We start from the raw sequence: 19427 nt of genomic DNA, 5'->3' as shown, positions 1-19427 counted from the left end.
CATAGCAAAGCAAACCCCATATTGTGACAAACATAATCATTCTCAGGGCAGGCTGGTGCTGGGGAAGACCTCAGGGGTCACGAACTCCAACCTTTCATTTTACAACAAAGAAAACAGAGGTTTGGGAAGGTCACACAATCAGTTTAAAGCATTTATGGGGCTAAAATGAGATCTTTCAGGGCTCTTTCCATGAACTATTTTTTCTGAGTGTATGTACTATGGGGGCCGGGTGGGGGGATACCTAAGAAATGGAAAATTCTTAGGAACTTCCGAGAGCTGCCTGTGTGAAACTCCACACATAAGTGCTAAAACTAACTGTTGGTGAAAGTGCATCACCAAAGAATTTGGGGGCACTCAAAATTCCAACCAAAGTTCTCTGTGTGTCGCCCTAAGGAAGCAGGACTATCATTCCACAGCCTGGCTCCATGACAATAGTTTCAGTAGCTGCAGGTTGGTCACCTGCAAGAGCCACGTGGGAACATGAAGAGCATGTTCTCTGAGGCCCAGAGAAGATGAGGTGGGCATTAAAGGGTGTTCCTGCTGCAAGTCAGAAGCGATTCTGTCAGAGGTGCCTCTGGGGCTCAGTCGGTTAAGTGTCCGACTCTTGGTTTCGGTTCAGGTCATGATCTCACAGTTTGTGGGTTCAAGTGCCTCATCGGTCTCTGTTCTGACAGTGTGGGGTCTGCTTTGGGATTATGTCTCCCTCTCCCTCTGCCCCTCCCCTGTTTGTGCTCCCTCGCGCTTGCTCTATCTCAAAATAAATAAATAAATAAATAAATAAATAAATAAATAAATAAATAAATAAATAAATAAATAAATAAATAAATAAATAGAAAAAAAGAAGTGATTCTGTGAGATTTCAGCATAGCATAAGTACACTAGGTCTCTCTCTGCTCTGACAACCCACATTAGTTTTGAAATAATCTGCCTAACCAGCCTTCCTAATTATTCTGATACCATCATTCACCTGGTGTTCTGAAGAACAGATTTAAAGATTTGGTCACAGGAAGAAATATTCCTCACCTCAAATTAATAACCACATACTGTGGTTTAGTTACTGTGAGTTCCGTTGGATGTGATTATTTCTGGGTTCTATGTGTATTAATCGTGAGGGTTTTCCCTCCTACTTCTTATACTGTTTTGATATCTTTGAGACCCTACAGACCTGGGGAGTGACTGCCCTTCCCAGGGCTGGCTAACTCCTGAAGATAGGGAGGAACTTACCTGGGAACATGCCTTTCCTATGCAAGCTAACTACACTCACCCAAGCCATTATTTCCCATGCCCTAAATCATCCCAGGGCCAGGTATCAGACAACCAGAGACCACTTGTTAAAGTCCAAAGCCCAATGAAAAGCCAACTAGCAGTCCTAAGTCACTTAGACTGCCCTACCTTGCCTTTCCTGTGCAAACCCCAATAAAGGCTCCTCCTGTCCATGTTTCCCCCTTGGCTCCTTTTTGCCTCCTGACAACCCCTGGTGCTTCTGCAGTGGCCCCGTGTGGTGTGGGGCACTCCCTTCTCATGGAAAATGTTAAGAAATTCTTTCAATGGCATTAACCTCTGCAGCAACACTCAATTACCTCCATAAATTAAAAACCTGTAGGTACATTTCAGAACACCCCGCAAAGTAAATACCAAATCTGCAGAACCACCAAAGGCTAGAATGCAGGCCACAAGGTGTAGGGGCGCCGAAGTGTGAGGTCAGGAAGCTCCTACCCGGGCCCCACTCTCACCCGCTCACAACCCTGCCTTCAAACCACAAGAGCCGCCGTTGGGAAGATACAGGCTTTGTGGAAAGCTCAGACACGCTGTGTGCACACATGGAGCACACAGCATGTATTTATATAGGTTTATTTTCAACAAATTGATAAACTGATACCACAACATCTAATTGATCTTTTACTCTGAGCAGCTGTGGCATTAACAGAGCTGATTCAACAAGAAAACTCTACTGATGGGCAAGCCTGAGATGTAAGATGTTTGGGTTTTTTTTTAAATGAAATTTAAATACAATCAATATAAAAAACAATATCAAAGTCCTTTGGATCATAACTGCAGACACTGGTTAAGAGAAAACTTCATTTAGAGGAATGACATGTTGGTCAAAAGTCTGTGAAGACACAAAATGCAGAGAGGATCATCAAATTAGGACAAAATAGCAAAACAATACATGTGACATGTATGTGTCTGGGGCCCAGTTCTTTGCTAATACGATCAAGATGTCAGCAAGTCCATCGATTCACAAATAAGACTGAAAAGATGGGGCAGCTGCAGACTACCTGTCCAGGGGACACTTAAGTCTGCAGAACAGTAGAGAGCTTTGAGGACAGTTGGAGAGACGGTCACAGGTAATTACATGCTGTTCCATAGTTATTGTCTAGACTCCAGCTCAACCTCGACACTGCTGATATTTCAGGTTGGATAATTCCTTTACAGGAGCTGTCTTGTTTACTGTAGGATATTTAGAAATGTCCCTGGTGATGCCTCCAATAACTTTTAGGAAATCTACCCACTAGATTCCAGTAGCAGCCCACCACTTGCAATAACCAAAATGTCTCCAGACATTGCCAAGTGTCCTGTCAGAAGCAAAATGGCCCAGGGCTCAGAACTGCCAGTCTAGACTTGCAATACTGTGAAATACTGCCAGGCACCTGTATTTCAAAAAGTACCCATGTTATTCCTAAAATCCTTTGAGGGGGCTCATAGTTTGGTTGAACAAAGCAGTGGGAGGTAGAAAAAGAAGGGTTAAATACTCAAATAAGGACAATTAATTTTTTACCACACACTTTAACATGTATTCCACAATCTAATTACCTTCAATATCATCTAAAGTTTTTCTCACCTTCAAATTGAAAGATTTTTTTTTAAGTCTATTGATGTATTTTGAGAGAGACTGAGTGAGCAAGCGCAAGCAGGGTAGGGGCATTAGGGAGATAGAGAATCTCACGCAGTTTCCGCACTCCCAGAGCAGAACCTGATTCAGGGCCCAAACCTACAACTATGAGATCATGACCTGAGCCAAAATCAAGATATGGATGCTTAACCAATAGGCATCCCAAGAAAAAAGACTTTAAATGAAACTGAAATTTTAATCTATTTTTAAAATCTGGAATGATTACTTGGATAAATACTACCTTTTGTAAAAAGAACATTCCTTCCCTGAATACAAAGTAACTTATGAGGAAGCAGAGGAGCCTGAAGCTTTTACACTCTATCCCATTAAGTGGCTGGTCCCTAAGTTCAAACACTTAAAAGGAGGGTTGGGGCACCTGGATGGCTCAGTGGATATGACCTCACCTGTCAAAAGGGGTTTCTGCTGATGATTTCAAACAGTTGTGGGAACTGAGGTGACAAATGTACAGCATTGGGCACACTGTAGGCATTCAAGGAGCACTGTCTCCTTGGTCTAGTTTCATGAGCAACGGAGACAGGAAAGGGTTGGGTGAGGTCTGGGACACGGTGTACATTCAGGGTGACTGTTAAAACCTAGGCAACTAATCATTTCCCTGTGCTTCAATGAGGCAGGGGTTCTATTTCAAACAAGGGCACTTCACAGTTTCCCGTGTCCCCTGACCTCACGGTAATTACCTAGGGTAATTGACACTGATACCTTAGCAATTACCTTAGCTGTCCCCCACAAGCTTGAGAATTTACATCCATACACACACCCGTGCCAGCTTGGGAAAGCCCCCTCTCAGAAACACATACCTGAGATACTGACTATACTATTTGCCTCTCACATGTCCTGCTGGGCACCATGCCCATATACCGCCCACACGTGGGGGCAAGTACAACAAAACATTAAAGAGCTATGCAATTATATGCTAGCCAAAAAGAACAACAACAAAAAATTTTTGCAGAGCCCACTGTGAGGTGATGCTGTAACACACTCTATATGACACATCTTACCAGGAAGGTTTTACAGGACTTTTACAAAATGGAAGGCCAAACAAAGAGCAGCAGCTTCTGAGATAAAATATTACCTGTACCCTCTCCCTGTCGACTCAGCATGTGAGGATCTTTGGTAAACTCTTCTTGGTAAACGGTAGAAAGGATCCAAACAAATAGAATGCAGTTATGCAGACGAGAGCTTTCATGAACAGTTGTCCTCATTAGATCTAGATTATGATCCAATACAAGGAAGACTATGAAGGAGCAGTCCTCATACCCACCTCCAACAGCTAACAGTTAAAAATGCCACTAAATGGGGCGCCTGGGTGGCGCAGTCGGTTGAGCGTCCGACTTCAGCCAGGTCACCATCTCAAGGTCCGTGAGTTCGAGCCCCGTGTCGGGCTCTGGGCTGATGGCCTGGAGCTTGTTTCCGATTCTGTGTCTCCCTCTCTCTCTGCCCCTCCCCCGTTCATGCTCTGTCTCTCTCTGTCCCAAAAATAAAAAATAAATGTTGAAAAAAAAAATTTAAAAATGCCACTAAAGCAAAAATCAAACAAGAGGCTAAAGTTTGTTGTCATTTTCTGTGCCTAAGGCATTTGAGTAGGTCAAGATGTATGTAAGATTGTAAACTTCAGGCCACTGAGGAGTATTACATCTGCTTTAGAGACTTCATGTCTCCAACATGAAACTTATTGGTGAAAGGGGAAAGAAAACTCTGAAACTCCAACTGTTGCTTGTAGTTTAAAGCCAGTGGTTCTCAGCTGGGGGGTGGGGGTGGGGCAGATTTTGCCCCCTTCTCACCCCCAGGACCACATGGCAATGTCTGGACACAATTCTGGTTGTGATACTGGGGGAGGTGCTGTGGCATCTAGTGGATAGAGACCTGGGATGCTGCTAAAGGTCCCATATAGCACAGCACAATCTCCTACAACAAAGAATTCTCTTGTCCAAAATGTCATTACTGCCAAGGTTGAAAAACCCCACTCTAGGCCCAAAATAAAAATGATTACTGTCTAATGGCTATAACACTTAAGAGATACAGTTGATACTATAGATTTAATTATACTGTGGTTCCTATTGTCCCTTCCTGGTTAAAAAAATATATATGTGTTATAAGTACATACACTAATCAATTCAAGTTATCAAATGTGTATCCTACACTCTCATTATAATAAGAAACATCCAGAATACTGCTCTTATGCTTGACTCATAACACCACTAATTTAATGTGTGTTGGGTATCCATTTCCTCAACTAGAGACTAATTCCACCATTAAGTGTCAAAATAGATTCTAAATCCTAATCCTGGTGTATTTTACACTGATTTCTATCAATGCAGATCTCTAAGTCTTACCTGAGACCTACAGAAAGAGCTTTGCTGAGAAAGCGGCCTGAGAATTTGCATTTTTTAGCAAGGTTTCCCAGTGATTCTCATACATGCTCAAGTCTGACAACCACTGACTTTGCATCTACGTGAAAAGAGATGTCATTTCCAAATCATTCTTACATAAGTTAAATAGCAACAATCAAATAATTTATAAATACGGAATCAGCAACATATTGCACTATGCCACAGTGGCTTTAAAGGGGCTACCTGAAATAATATCTCTTCAAAGTGGGGTCTGGTATAAGAAAGAAGGCCCTGGTTGAATATCTGACTCTTGACTTCTCGCTCAGGTCATGATCTCATGGTTTGTAAGACTGAGCCCCAAGTCGGGCTCTATGCTAACAGTGTGGAACCTACTTGGGATCCTCTCTCTCTGTGCCCCTCCCCCATGCTCTATCTCAAAATAAACAAACATAAGAAAGAAAGAAAGAAAGAAAGAAAGAAAGAAAGAAAGAAAGAAAGAAAGAAAGAAAGAAAGAAAGAAAGAAAGAAAGAAAGAAAGAAAGCTCATAAGCACCATCATAAAATTCCCTGTATCAGAAGTATTTTGTCTTGCAAACTCAAGATTTACCCAGTCAAGACTGTTCTTGGTAAAACATACTTACTCTTCAGGTTGATGTTCTTAAATGTCTGGCTGCCACAAGGTACAGGTTCATATACATGCTTTATACTTGGCATTAAATGACAACACATTGACTGTGAGAGGAGGTCATAACCATAAGATGAACAAAAACCAGACTTTCCAAATTAAAGAGAAATATTTTTCTTCTGAATTTTTCTGGGACTGAGCACCAAATATAATCTCATCTGGAGATTACACATTCAGATGAGAACATGTCCCCAAGCAAGCAAGAAAAAGGAAAAAAAAAATGCAAAGCAAAATGAAGCAAAGGGAAAGTGTATTAAATGTTGGGGGTGAGGGCTAGAGTAATAGCTGAGCCACTGTATGTCAAGCACTCATTATTTTCGGGCATTTGACAAACACTTCCTTATTCAACCCTCACCAGTTCCACAAAGGAGATATTCTGCTGATGAAAAATACCGAGGACCAGAGAGGTTAAGTATCTTGATCAAATTCACAAAGCTAGTCAGTGGGAGATCTGGGATTCAGACTCAGGGAATCAAGGTTTATGCAGCATTCCTCCACTCATGAGCCCGGCCCATCCCAATATCCACTAATATCCTGGTAGTGGTTTGTGGAAATTGCTTGTGAACATATAACTCAGTAATAGCAAATATTTTTAATTGACATTTCAGAGTGCTGTGTGTCTTATTTTTACAACGACGTCTAAACTGCTGTATGGCTTATTTGTCTCAGAAATGGAATGGAATCAAATAAGCATTCTAAAACCCTAAAGCATCATACAAATGTAAGGCATTATGTTATTCATTAAAATTAATTTTATTTTGAGGATCTCTGACAGATGGCAGCAGGATTTTGAGATACTCTGAAATAATTAGTGACATGCTAGGATACTGTGAAATCATGACTGAGGTTACACTAAATTGGCTTCTAATAGCCACATATAATATAAATGATTTGGACAAGAGATAACGTCATTTTAACAATGATATTAGAGAGGCTCCGAGCCTCCTCCCTAGATGTGGGCATTTCCCAGGGGTCCATTCTGGGCCTTTCCTCTACTTCTCTATCGTCCCCTTGGACAATCTCAGCTACTGGAGGCCTCAGATCTCACCTCTGCATGTTGACCAAGCACCAATTTACATGCTCACCCTTAACCTTTTTCCTGATCTCCAGACCAGAAATGTCCCTGGTATCAGAGATGTTTCCCTGGCATTTCAAACTTAAAACAGTCAAAAATCCAATTCATTATCTCTCCCACCTTTTCTGTAATATAATTCCTCTCTTCTTCCTGTTTTTCTCCCTCAGGTAATTGTATCATTGTTCACATCCAGAAACCTCAGAATCATCTTCAACTCTGTCTAATACACATAACTGGACACTGGGTCCTCCAGAGGAAGCTCTCAAACCCACCCTCTTCTTCATGTGCTCCCCCAAGTTCTCTCTAAAATCAGAACAAAATAGGAGCACCTGGGTGGCTCAGTTAGTTAAGCATCTGACTCCGGCTCAGGTCATGATCTCGTGGTCCGCAGGTTTGAGCACCGCATCAGGCTCTGTGCTGACAGCTCAGAGCCTGGAGCCTGCTTCGGATTCTGTGTCTCCCTCCCTCTCTGCCTCTCCCCCACTGGCCCTGCCTCTCAAAAATAAACATTAACAAAAAATTTTAAATCAGAACAAACCACACCTCTTCTTTCAAATCCTTCGAAGTCCAGAGAATAAAGTCCAACCGCCTTAGCAGGCCTCTGCATCATCAAGCTCCTGCCTAGTTTCACCTCCCATACAGACCTCTGCCCCCTGCCTGGCACCCTCACCAGCCAACCTGCTCTTCCTTAAACATCTGGACACCCTCAGCCTCTGTACCTTCATTTATTTTACACCATTTGTTTTCTCTACTATCATCACAGAGCACAGCTTCTGAACATGCCATCTCGCTTTCTGTATAGAAAAAAGAAGAAAAGGAAAAGAAAAGAAAAGAAAAGAAAAGAAAAGAAAAGAAAAGAAAAGAAAAGAAAAGAAAAGAAAAGAAAAGAAAAGAAAAGAGAGAAAAGAAAAAAGAGAAAAGAAAAGAAAAGAAAAGAAAAGAAAAGAAAAGAAAAGAAAAGAAAAGAAAAGAAAAGAAAAGAAAAGAAAAGAAAAAAGAAAAGCTAACAGATATGTGATTTCTGCTACCACATCAGCCTGTACATAACCCATCTCAGCACTTACCACATACTCATGATACCAGTGTGTCTGTTTTTATCTGAAGCCAATATACAGTGTAAGGGCAGAAACCAGATCACATCATCCAGCAAACTTCCTAGCACATGGTGCAGCAGGCAGTCCATGATTTCTCTAAAAGTTTTGTTCAAAAGGCATCACATCATGGGATATTAATAATTGCACTTTCATATGATATACAGCATGCCAATCTCAAAAGGCCAGAAAAGTAAACTTAGCTACATCCCAAAGGTTTGTTTTTATTTTTTAATGGTTATTATTTATTTTTGAGAGACAGACAGAGTGCGTGCAGGACAGGGGCAGAGAGACGGGGAGACACAGAATCCGAAGTAGGCTCCAGGCTCTGAGCTGTCAGCACAGAGCCCAACACGGGGCTCGAACCCACAAACCGTGAGATCATGACCTGAGCCAAAGTTGGATGCTTAACCAACTAGGCCACCCAGGCGCCCCTCAAAGGTTTATTTATGGTTGGTTACATAGTACACAGAAAGCATGTTACCACAAAAACAACGTTCAAGAATGAGATTGCATTGAAAGCCCATCTCAAAAAATCTTGTTTTAGTGACATTTTGGCTGAGATTTTGCGTATGGGGGGAATGGCAAGACAGAATGCTACGGAATTACTTTTTCACAGTATGGTAAAATGCATCTAGAGAACAGAACGACTTCATCAACCCTCCATAAAATGTCTGCTCTGCAGCCTCTGTCTGATATCTGTGGCTGGACAGGCTAAGGATAAGGAAAAAGGAGAACGTGACCCAGTGGGGAAGGAGTCCTGTCTGGATGGGGCGGGAGTGGCCCTGTGAAGTCTCTGTGGCTAGACACTTCCCAGCTCCACCCCAGTTTCCCCCATCCAAGGAAATCGGAAGGGGCGCAGCTGGGTGAGGTGAGCAAACTTCAGGGGGTGCAATTCAGGTAAGAGGAGGTGGGCACAAGTGGAAAGCCTAAGCCAGCAGCACTTGGTGTGACGGCAGAGGCAGGCATGGACGAGCACACACAAAACCCCCCAGTAAGCCATCGTTCACTCCCGAAACCCCACTAGTAGAGAGAAGGGGATGGGCTACAGAAGGGAGAAAAGGCAGATGGAGTTAGAGAGGAGTCAGGCATGATGTAAATAGAGGAACTGCCTACGAATTTGTAAGGTATACAATACTGAACGAGTTCCCTGGAAGTTTATTTTTGGAAGACAATAATAACCCAAACCGTATGACATCATTCACTTCTCCAGAGTACTAAGAAAAACAATAACATAGTTATTTTCATTTTCCGATTATTTGGAGTTCAAACAAATGGGAGTTTACTCTATCAAAATTCAATATCCATATGTGAGTTTTCAGAAGTAGAACTTTTTGATGATGTTCATACATCTATAAATATGAATAATGCAGACTGTGGATCCTATGATATCAGATGACAAGACACAGCCTAAGCCTCAGCTCTTGCTAATTAAACGAATCAATTAAGAGACTACAGTTGCAACCGCATAGCTGCTGTTCTATAGTAGCAATAACAACCCCACGGGGAGGTCTTTTACTACATTAAAATGCTGTCCTCCACAACTCCATCTGATATTATTAGAAACAGTTATTTGTGTCTTGCTGTCATATTAGTAGCAAAGGCAAATTATAGAAATATGCAGACCAGAATGGTCCCAGTATGAGATCAGGTTGGGTTTTCAGCCTCCAAGGGAACATCGCTGAAATTCCAAAGTTCCCCAAAGTTCTTTAATGGAACTGATAAATCTACCAGCACAGCATCCATTTAGAAAGTAGGTAAGGGTCACATATTTACATACTTTCCTGCTAAGCTGATACAATTCAACTAGATGAATTATCATATTAAGTTTACCCTCCTGAGTTAAACTGATGGAGTTCAAAATTGTTTTCGATGGTTGTCATTAATCGCTGTTACTTCGTAAACGCTTACTTTGAAATCTAATTGTGCTAGTGTATCAAGGGTCATATTAATAGCCTTCTTAATGGTAAATCTTGGTAAAACATGTTTATTCTACTGATGTTATCACTCAAGCTTTCAAGGCTAATAAGAAATAAAGTATATTTATTATCAATAAAAACTTAATTTAAATGCACAATTTGAGATTTAAATTAGCTTTAAGAACTTCACCATGATTTGGTTTCATTAAGATCTCTGGCTAAGCTTCAAAGACATACAATCTGATAGTTCCTGAAGAGTCCTTGGGTAAGTGCCAGTAGCACACTGTACCCTGAAGAAGCTGCTCAATGTACCCTGAGCTTGTTTTCGCTTTTGGACAATGTGCATTATTTTCACAAAAAAAAAAAAATTAGTCTTGGTGAGATACGTTTGACAGCCTATTATAGTACTTATAAAATAATAGCACTTTAAAAATTAAACGTAAACAATGATTACAATACAAAACTGTGGAATAAAATGGTAATTTGTGCATTCCTAAGAACAGTATCAAAATATTCATCCTTACTGTAAAGCAGTCAAGTAAGGAATTCTGGTTAAGAGAAACATTGGACGTCTTCTGTTTCTTCGTGTGCTGATACTGTCTGGTATATACAAACTCACAGCTTCACCAAAGACATGCAAACAAAACAAACAAAACTCAGACAGATTACAACTTGAAATAGGCATATATATCTTGGAAAAATTCCAGGATACGTAGCTTACCAAGTAAGTGTATGTTATGGATTATATATTTGTGTCCCACCCCAAATCCATACGTTGAAGCCCTAACAACCCCCAATATAATGTTACTTGGATGCGGGGGCATCTGGGAGGCAGTCAGGATTGGATGGTATCAGGAGAGTGAGGCCCTCATGATGGGATTAGTCCCTTATAAAAGGGAAAAAAGATGAGTCACTGTATTGTACACCTGAAATGAATATAACACTGTATATTAATTAACTGGAATGAAAATAAAAACTTTAAAAAAATTAAAGTGAAATAAATAAAAGAGAAGAAAGCCCAGAACACTCTCTCTGCCATGTGAGAATACAGCTAATAAGGCAGACACCTGTAAGTCAGGAAGAGGGCCCTCACCAGGAAATGAATCTGCTAGCATCTTGATGTTGAACTTCCCAGCCTCCAGAACTGTGAAAAATAAATGTGTGTTGTTTAAACCACCCAGTCTAAGGTATTTTGTCACAGTTGTACTTAGCAGTTATGGCCATAACTGGATTATACAGTTGAGTAATTTGCTTTTTTTTTTAATTTTTTTTAAAGTTTATTGAGAGAGAGCAAGTGCAGGGGGGAGGGGCAGAGAGAGAGGGAAGGAAAGAGAGGGAGGAGGGAGGGAGGGAGAGAGAGAGAGAGAGAGAGAGAGAGAGAGAGAGAGGGAGAGACAGACAGGGAGAGAGGGAGAGAGAATCTCAAGCAGGATCACACTCAGTGCGAGGCTCAACCCCATGAACTGTGAGATCATGACCTGAGTCTAAATCAAAGGTCGGATGCTTAACTGACTGAGCACCCAGACGTCCCGTGAAGCAATTTGTTTTTAAGGAACTGTGATAGTGAACAACTTAACTTAAAAGTTAGAGACACCTGGTTTTGTGTCCTGTTTCTACCAGTTATTAGCACTGAATAGTCATTTAACCTGCCTGTGCTCATTTTGTCTTCTGAAAATCAGGCATACTCTTCATCAGTGTCCCACATGTTTAAATGTGAGATATAGGTGATGATAATAGGTAAGAAAATACTCAGGAAAATAAATGGCAGTACTCAAGTCAGTTATTAGTAAGATCTAGACCTAAGGAACAATGCTCTGTTTATAAAATATATTTTTAGGCACATTGCCTGAATTAGTTTTCAACTTTTCATACACATCAAATACGCTTTTGTGCCTGTCTATATGGAGTGTATACTGGGTTGAACACTGCTATCCAAAACGGCACATCCAGCTGATATTTCAGAATGTGACCTCAGTGGTAAGGGGGGGGTCTTTGCAAATGTAATTAATTCAGAAGAGGTCTTACTGTAAGGGTGGGTCCTAAATCCAATGACTGGTGCTGTCAGATGTCTGTGACCGAATATACACAGACCCGAGGTAGACAGCCATGTGAGGACAGAAGCAGGGACCGGAACAATGCAGGTCTAAGCCACCAAACAGCAAGTGCTTCCCAACTACCAGAAGCTGCGCAAGAGCCATGAACCTGATTCCCTTGGGAGAGCCTCTGGAAGGAGCCAGCCCTGCCTACACCTTGATTTCACATTTCTCATCTCCCAAACTCTTAGAGAACACATTTCTGTTGTTTTAAGCCACCCCGTTTGTGGCAACCTGTTGAGGGAAAACTTATGAAACTAACAACTGTCCTATATCCTACTTTTTGGGGATGGTTAATGAAACTAATAGATACCAAAGGTTAAAATGTGGATGGTCTGAATTTGTATGTACATTCAAGTCAAAGACGCTGCGTCTCTGAATCATAGAGCACAAATTTCATCTCTCAACGCCCTTCACTAATTCAGAAGAGTTTGCCTTTCATTACATAAAAATACTACTACTTAACAATTTTTAAATCAAGTTCAAACAGTAATAGAAAGGAGAGACCTTACTCTTAGCTTTAAAGTTGAAGAGCCAAAGGCTTTAAAGTGGACTAAATCCACCGTATCTCCAATCTCTACCTTTTATATGAATCTGAATCTATGTAAGTGGGCGTGGGGCTCTATGAATAAGAAGAGAGTCCTTTAAGTTCCAAGGCTGTGAGTCAGGATAAGCTAGGTTAGGCTTTAGAAATAACACGGAAATCTTAGTCCGTGGAAGGCTGAGGGGACAGTGCCCAGCTCCCATCTTCCTCAGGGATGCGTGCTGCTAGGACTCAACAACCAAGCATACAGCTTGGTGGACATGGTAGAACCCAGAAAGCTCACACTTGCTCTTGTCACTCCCTGACCAGAAGTGAGGACCTCTCTGTGAGGAGACTATTCTCCATGGGTCTCTCGTGCTTCTCCACTTCTTGTGAGCACGGCACTGGCTGTCTTTTGTTCTGGACTATTTTTCAAGGCTGTTTGCATAGCAATGTCTCCCTCAGAACAAAGGAAGGCATGCTCCCAGCCCATACAGACACTTGGGGTTCTCTGAACTAAACTCAGGCTCCTCTGCTATAACACACAACCCACTGTGCAAGCAGGTGTCCCCCTGCCCTCATCACACTGTCCTGTGGGAACTGGAGCTCAAGGAAATGGTGCAAAAATAATGATATTCTGGCTATTGTTATTGTTGTAATAAACCATCCATCTCAGACCCTGGAGTCTCGCCTCTTCCACCAGCATACATGACTATAATGGGTTAATCTTCAAATAGGGTAAAACCTCAGACCCTCCATTGTTCTTGACAGTCACTTCCATTCATAGCTCATAGTCAGAACTAGTCATGTGGTCCAACTCAATCCTTCTGCCTTATTACTGAAAATGCAAATGACATAAATAGACTAAATTCATGCACTTATACAGTCTCACTCCACAGAAAGATGGGCAGAAGGTTTAAGCGGTACTTTACAGAGGAATAGACTTAATGGTCAATAAACATAAAGGAGCAATATATCCAGAAAAATATGTCCTACTTCATTAATAATCAGGATGTTAATTAAAACCACAATGAAGACACGACAGACACTGGCAGAAATTAAGAAGTCCGATAATATCAAGTACTAGTGAATACGTGGAACAGAGTGAATTCATTCACTGCATACTCCATGTACATCAACCCTAACAAAGCTTTTGCATACGTGCAAAGCAGGATACGTGCACTCATGGACATAAATTCTTACAGCAGCACTGAGTTACAGCAAAAACACTGGAGACCACCCGGGGGTCGATCAACAGTCGAGGTGGGCCTCACAAACAACACAGAACCAAATAACCATGCCATAGATGATTACAGAATATAATCCCATGCATTTTGAGCTTAAAAGCATGCAAAACTAAGCTGTATAATATTTAGGGGTGCATATATGTGGAAAACTTTAAAAAAAAGAGTGATAAAAATCAAAAAGTTCTCTGTAAAGGGGGAGAAAGGGTATCTCGTAGGATTGAGAAGGAGCCCACAGTGAACTTCCAAGATAATGAAAATTTTTTTGTTGTTTTCAGAAAAACTCTGGTGGGTGTACATTTGTTTTATCTTTACGCTTTGTAGCTTATAAATATTTTTTATAATATTTATTTTTGAGAGAGAGAGAGAGAGCGCGAGCGAGCAGGGGAGGGGCAGAGAGAGAAGGGGACAGAGGACTGAAAGCGGGCTCTGTACTGACAGCAGAAAGCCTGATGCAGGGCTTGAACTCACTAACCATGAGATCACGACCTGAGCAGAAGTCACACGCTTAACTGACTGAGCCACCCAGATACCCCAACAAATATTTTACAAATGTCCTTTTACACATACTTACAAATATTTGAAATATATAATAGTTTATATAATATTTAATATTTATATATCTAACAAAATCTAATTTTAATGAGATTTATTTTGCTGGACATGAAAATAACAAAATGGTATTTTTTAAAATTCAAAGTGTATATAAAAAAAAAAGGAATGAAATTAATTATTTTGAAGTCTGTACCTTCCCTGAGTTGAAACAGTAACATTTTTGAAGTTTATCATTGCAACAAAGTACTTCTTAGTCTAAAATTAAACTCTTACTTGGGCACCTCCTGGTTCAGTCAGTGAAGCACCTGACTTCCACTCAGGTCGTGATCTCACCGTTAGTGAGTTCAAGCCCCACATCAGGCTCTCTGTTCTCGGTGGAGAGCCCACTTTGGACCTTCAGACTCCCTCTCTCTCTGCCCTTACCCCCTGCTCATAATTTCTGTCTCTCCCTCTCTCCCCCTCTCTTCTCTTCTCTCTCTCTCCTTCCTCCTCCTTTCTCTGTCAAAAATAAACATTAAAAAATAAATAAAATTAAGCTCTTTCTAAAAAACTCATAAAATTAACCTCTGAAGGTCATGCTTATCAATATTCAAAAGCCAACTTCTTTGGAAAATTCCACAGGTATTCTCACAAAGGCAAAACAAAGACAAACGTGTATTGGGAAAGTCCTCCCTTTACCATGTGACCTGCTAATGTTCTTGCTCCTGGAGTGCAAGCTTTGGAACCTGCTTCTGCTTTAGAAAATTAGGACTGAAGCAGCACAACCTAGCTAGAAATCACCTGGAAAGTACTCTGCATCTGTCCTACTAGTCCCACTATCTCTAAACCCTTTCTTTCCCTCTTCCATCCTGGTCTATTATTGCTAATAGAAAAATGCATTGTAAACAAACGACACTGGCCATCCCAACCCAGGCGATGCAGAATTTTAGAGTGCTTAGAAACTACACTAGAAATTGACATTCCTTCTCCATACAAGCTGTATAAACAACGCGGACAGATGTTTGGGGAGGTTGTGGCTGTTTAGGGGCACGTGCGTATGTTTTAGGTGCCTGGAGTGGATGAAACTAAATGAGGTAAAGGGCATTTGCTGATGGGAAGAGCACTGGGCACAGCGGAAAACCCGAGCATGCTTGCCTGCTCTACATACCAACTGGCTGTGAAACCTTGGGCAAAACAAGTTGTCTTTTCTGATGCAAGTTCCTGATCTGAGGAAGGGGGATTCACTCTAAGGTCCCAAAGTCCCCTACACCTTTCCATTTCTCCATTTGTTTCTGTATTTGCTTTCTTCCCATTTCTTTCTTAAGCCTAATCCTTAGGTCTCATGCCTGTCAATCTCATGAATTCGCTCGACAAGTATTTACTGGATGCCCACTGTTCACTAGGGTGCTGTTCTGAGTGCTGGGTGGAGAGTGGGGAGAACAGACCAGAGCCCTCTGCTCATGGGACTTATCATAACCAGTTTTTAAAAGTAAAACATTAAAGTACATCAAATAGTGATAACTGCTAGAGAAAAAGAACAAAGTGGAGGAAAGGTGGTCAAAATTTTACACAGTGTGACCTGGAAGCCATCCCTGAGGTGGTGGCTGCTGTGTAAAAAGACATGAAGATAGTGAGGGAATCTCCTGTGCAGGTATGTGGGGGCAGACAGTCCTGGCAGAGGAAAGGCAGCTGAGACCCTGAGGTGTGTGCCCAACATGTTTGAAGAAGAGTGACAAGACCAACTAACTGGATCTATATTTCAAAAGATCACATTAATGGGGCACCTGGGTGGCTCCGTTGGATAAGTGTCCCACTCTTGGTTTCGGCTCAGGTCATGACCTCACGGTCCGTGGGATCCAGTCCTGCATCAGGCTCTGGGCTGACAGCGTGGAGCCTGCTTGGGATTCTCTCTTTCTCCCTCTGCGTCTCTCTCTCTCCAGCTCATGTGCGCACTCCCTCTCTCTCAAAATAAATAAATAAACTAAAACACACATACACACACACACACACACACACACACACACACACACACACACACGTCTCACATTAATGGTTAAATTAAAAACAGTCTAAGGACCAGAGGCAGAGGTGGGAAGACCGGTGACTGCAGTAATTCAGACAGGAGATGATGAAAGGTTTGGTCAGGATTGGGGCAGCTCATGTAGCCATTTTCGAGATAGGAAAAAATTGCAAGAGAAATGTTTTGGTTTTGTTTGTGGGTCTTGCCTGTTGACAGCTCAGTGTTCCATGTGTGAGCGCTGAGAAATCGATTAGAATGCAAGGAGAGTTATCAAGTAGCAGCAACAGAAAAAGTGCCCTTTCCAGCATGAACACTGAGGTACAGAAAGACCTCCACAGAATACATTCTAGGAAAGATGCCCATGAGTTATTGCTGCATGAGAAGACGTGTAATTCTATTTCTGGAAGAATATAGGCGTATTTCATTCTATTGTGCTTTGGTTTACTGCATGCTGCAGATACTGTTTCTTTTTTTACAAACTGAAGGTTTGTAGCAACCCCGCATCAAGTGAGTCTATCAGTGCCATTCTTCCAACAGCACTTGCTCACTTCCTGTCTCCATGTCACATTTTGATAAGTCTTACAATATTTCAACTTTTTCATTATGACTGTATTTCATTATTACTGTATTGTTGTAACCTGTGATCGGTGAGTGATTACAACTCACTGAAAGCTCAGATGATGATTAGCATTTTATAGCAATACAGTATTTTTATTTATTTTTAAATAGTTTATTTATTTATTTTTAGTAATCTCTACACCCAGCATGGGGCTCAAACTTACAACCCTGACATCAAGAGTCACATGTCTGAGCTCTTCTGTCTGAGCCAGCCAGGAACCCCTAGGAATACAGTGTTTGAAAATTAAGTTACGTGCATTGTTTTTTAATTATTGTTAAAAAATTTTTTTAATGTTTATTTCTTTTTAAGAGAGAGACAGAGCATGGGTGGGGAATACACAGAGAGAGAGGGAAACACAGAATCCAAAGCAGGTTCCAGGCTCCGAGCTGTCAGCACAGAGCCTGACGTGGAGCTTGAACCCACAAACCGTGAGATTATGACCTGAGCCAAAGTTGGAAGCTTAACCAACTGAGCCACCCAGGCGCCCCTGTGCATTTTTTAAAATATAATGCTTTGCACACTTAAGAGACTATTCTATAGTGTAAACATAACTTTTATATGTACTGGGAAACCAAAAATTCATTTGACTCGCTGTATTGTGACATAACATTTCTTGCTGTAGTATGGAACCAAACCCACAACAGCCTTAAGGTATGCCTGCATATCTACTGTTAATAATGAAAATACACTAGGAGATGGGATGTATACTTCTGTGATAGTGAATTTTATGTGTCAGCTTGGCTAGGCCACAGTATCCAGATTTTTGGCCAAACATTATTCTAGATGTTTCTATGAAGTTATTTTTAGATTAACATTTAAATCAGTAGATCTTGAGTAAAGCAGATTACACCTCATAATCTGGTTGGGTAACATTCAATCAACTGAAGAAAAAGGACTGACCTCCCAAGCAAGAAGGAATCCTGCAAGCACATGGTCTTTGTACTTGAACTCCAACCATTTCCTGGCCTACTGTGCAGGTTTTGGACTTGACCCCTCTTCCTCTCTCTACACACACACACACACGCACACACACACACACACACACACACACACACTCCTGGTTCTGTTTCTTTGGAGAACCCTAATACAACTTCCTAGGACATGCACTGAAATAATATTTAAATTTTTAAATTAAAAAAAAGCATGAAATAACTTATCAGAAAAAATAACTATAAATCACAGGTGCTACACTTAAAATTTATGTAACATAAGTCAAGTGCCTATGCATATACTACTACATATGCTTTGATACGTAAACTTTACTGTGTCTCTATATATAAACTATAAATGCACATTATTAGTAATGTCCTTCCTATCTCCATGACTACAAAAACACTTATCCTTTGATCCACGCCACAGGCCTCTCCTCTGATATTCTCAATAAACTCACAGAGCAAACAGAACTATCCAATGTGAATTTACAACCTGAACAAGGTACCCAAAACTATGAACAGACATTTTACAGATTATAAATGATACCTAGCAAATGAATACATGGAGAAACATTCGAATACATAAGGAGTAAACAGAAATGCTAATTAAAATAAATAAGTTACCTTTTTTAAGTTAAATTATTTTGAAAATTATAACTAATACTACTAATGATATGATTATTATGCTCGTTACTTTTACATTAAAAGTAAAAATAGTAACTGTAAATTGCTTTCCATAGATAAAGCTCAATGCTTTTAAAAATCATAACTACTACTAGTGAGAGTGCAAAGTGGTATGCTGACACATGACGAATGGCATTCTAAAGAGATATGAGGTAACTGATAATGTGTACTAAGCCATAAAATTATTCATGGTTTTGATTCTATTCACTTAAATTTTTTTTAATGCTTATTTATTTTTGAGAGAGAGGGAGAGTATGAGTGGGAGAGGGGCAGAGAGAGACAGAGAGGAAGAGAGAATCCAAAGCAAGCTCTGCACGGACAACACAGAGCCCAATGTGGAGCTCAAACTCACAAACCATGAGATCATGACCTGAGCCAAAGTCAGATGCTTTTCCAACTGAGCCACACGGGCGCGCCATGATTTTATTTAGAATGAGATATATTTCATACATTTCTGAACATGCTTGAAAATAATTCAAAATGTCAAAAAAGCAAAACCCATTAAGTTGTTCATTAGAACACCATTCATAATGGCAAAAACGAGGAGTAACTTAAATACCTAACAATTGGGATTCATGGATAAGAAAATATGTCACATCTACTCATCAGAATGTTAAACACAGCTCCAGTAAAATGATGTTGATATTTTCTAGCAATATGGAAAATGATTAATAGGATCTTAAGTGAAAAAAATCAAGATCCAAAATTATGTCTCAGTTCCCTTAGAAATGTGTACTTAAAAGGACCTGATAGAGAAAGCTAGAAGG

The 19427-nt window shown here is 40.7% G+C and overlaps 1 protein-coding gene across 12 annotated transcripts in view; it reads right to left on the bottom strand.

Annotated features, from left to right (window-relative positions):
- Positions 1-19427, bottom strand: part of PCCA (propionyl-CoA carboxylase subunit alpha) — a 415541-nt gene that overhangs the window by 51931 nt on the left and 344183 nt on the right. The window contains exon 22 of one of the 12 annotated variants that reach the window (XM_045055477.1): positions 4008-4118. The exons of the other annotated variants lie outside the window; for them this stretch is intronic. Within the exon in view, the coding sequence (XP_044911412.1) occupies positions 4113-4118 (6 nt within the window). The 3' untranslated portion in view covers positions 4008-4112. Of the gene's footprint in view, positions 1-4007; positions 4119-19427 lie in introns of those variants that run through there. 12 annotated transcript variants of the gene reach the window in all.

This window comes from Felis catus, chromosome A1 (genome assembly GCF_018350175.1).
Source record: "Felis catus isolate Fca126 chromosome A1, F.catus_Fca126_mat1.0, whole genome shotgun sequence".
NCBI classification, from domain to species: domain Eukaryota; kingdom Metazoa; phylum Chordata; class Mammalia; order Carnivora; family Felidae; genus Felis; species Felis catus.
Note: the sequence above shows the minus strand (reverse complement) of the source record. Positions and strands in the feature narration are given on the sequence as shown.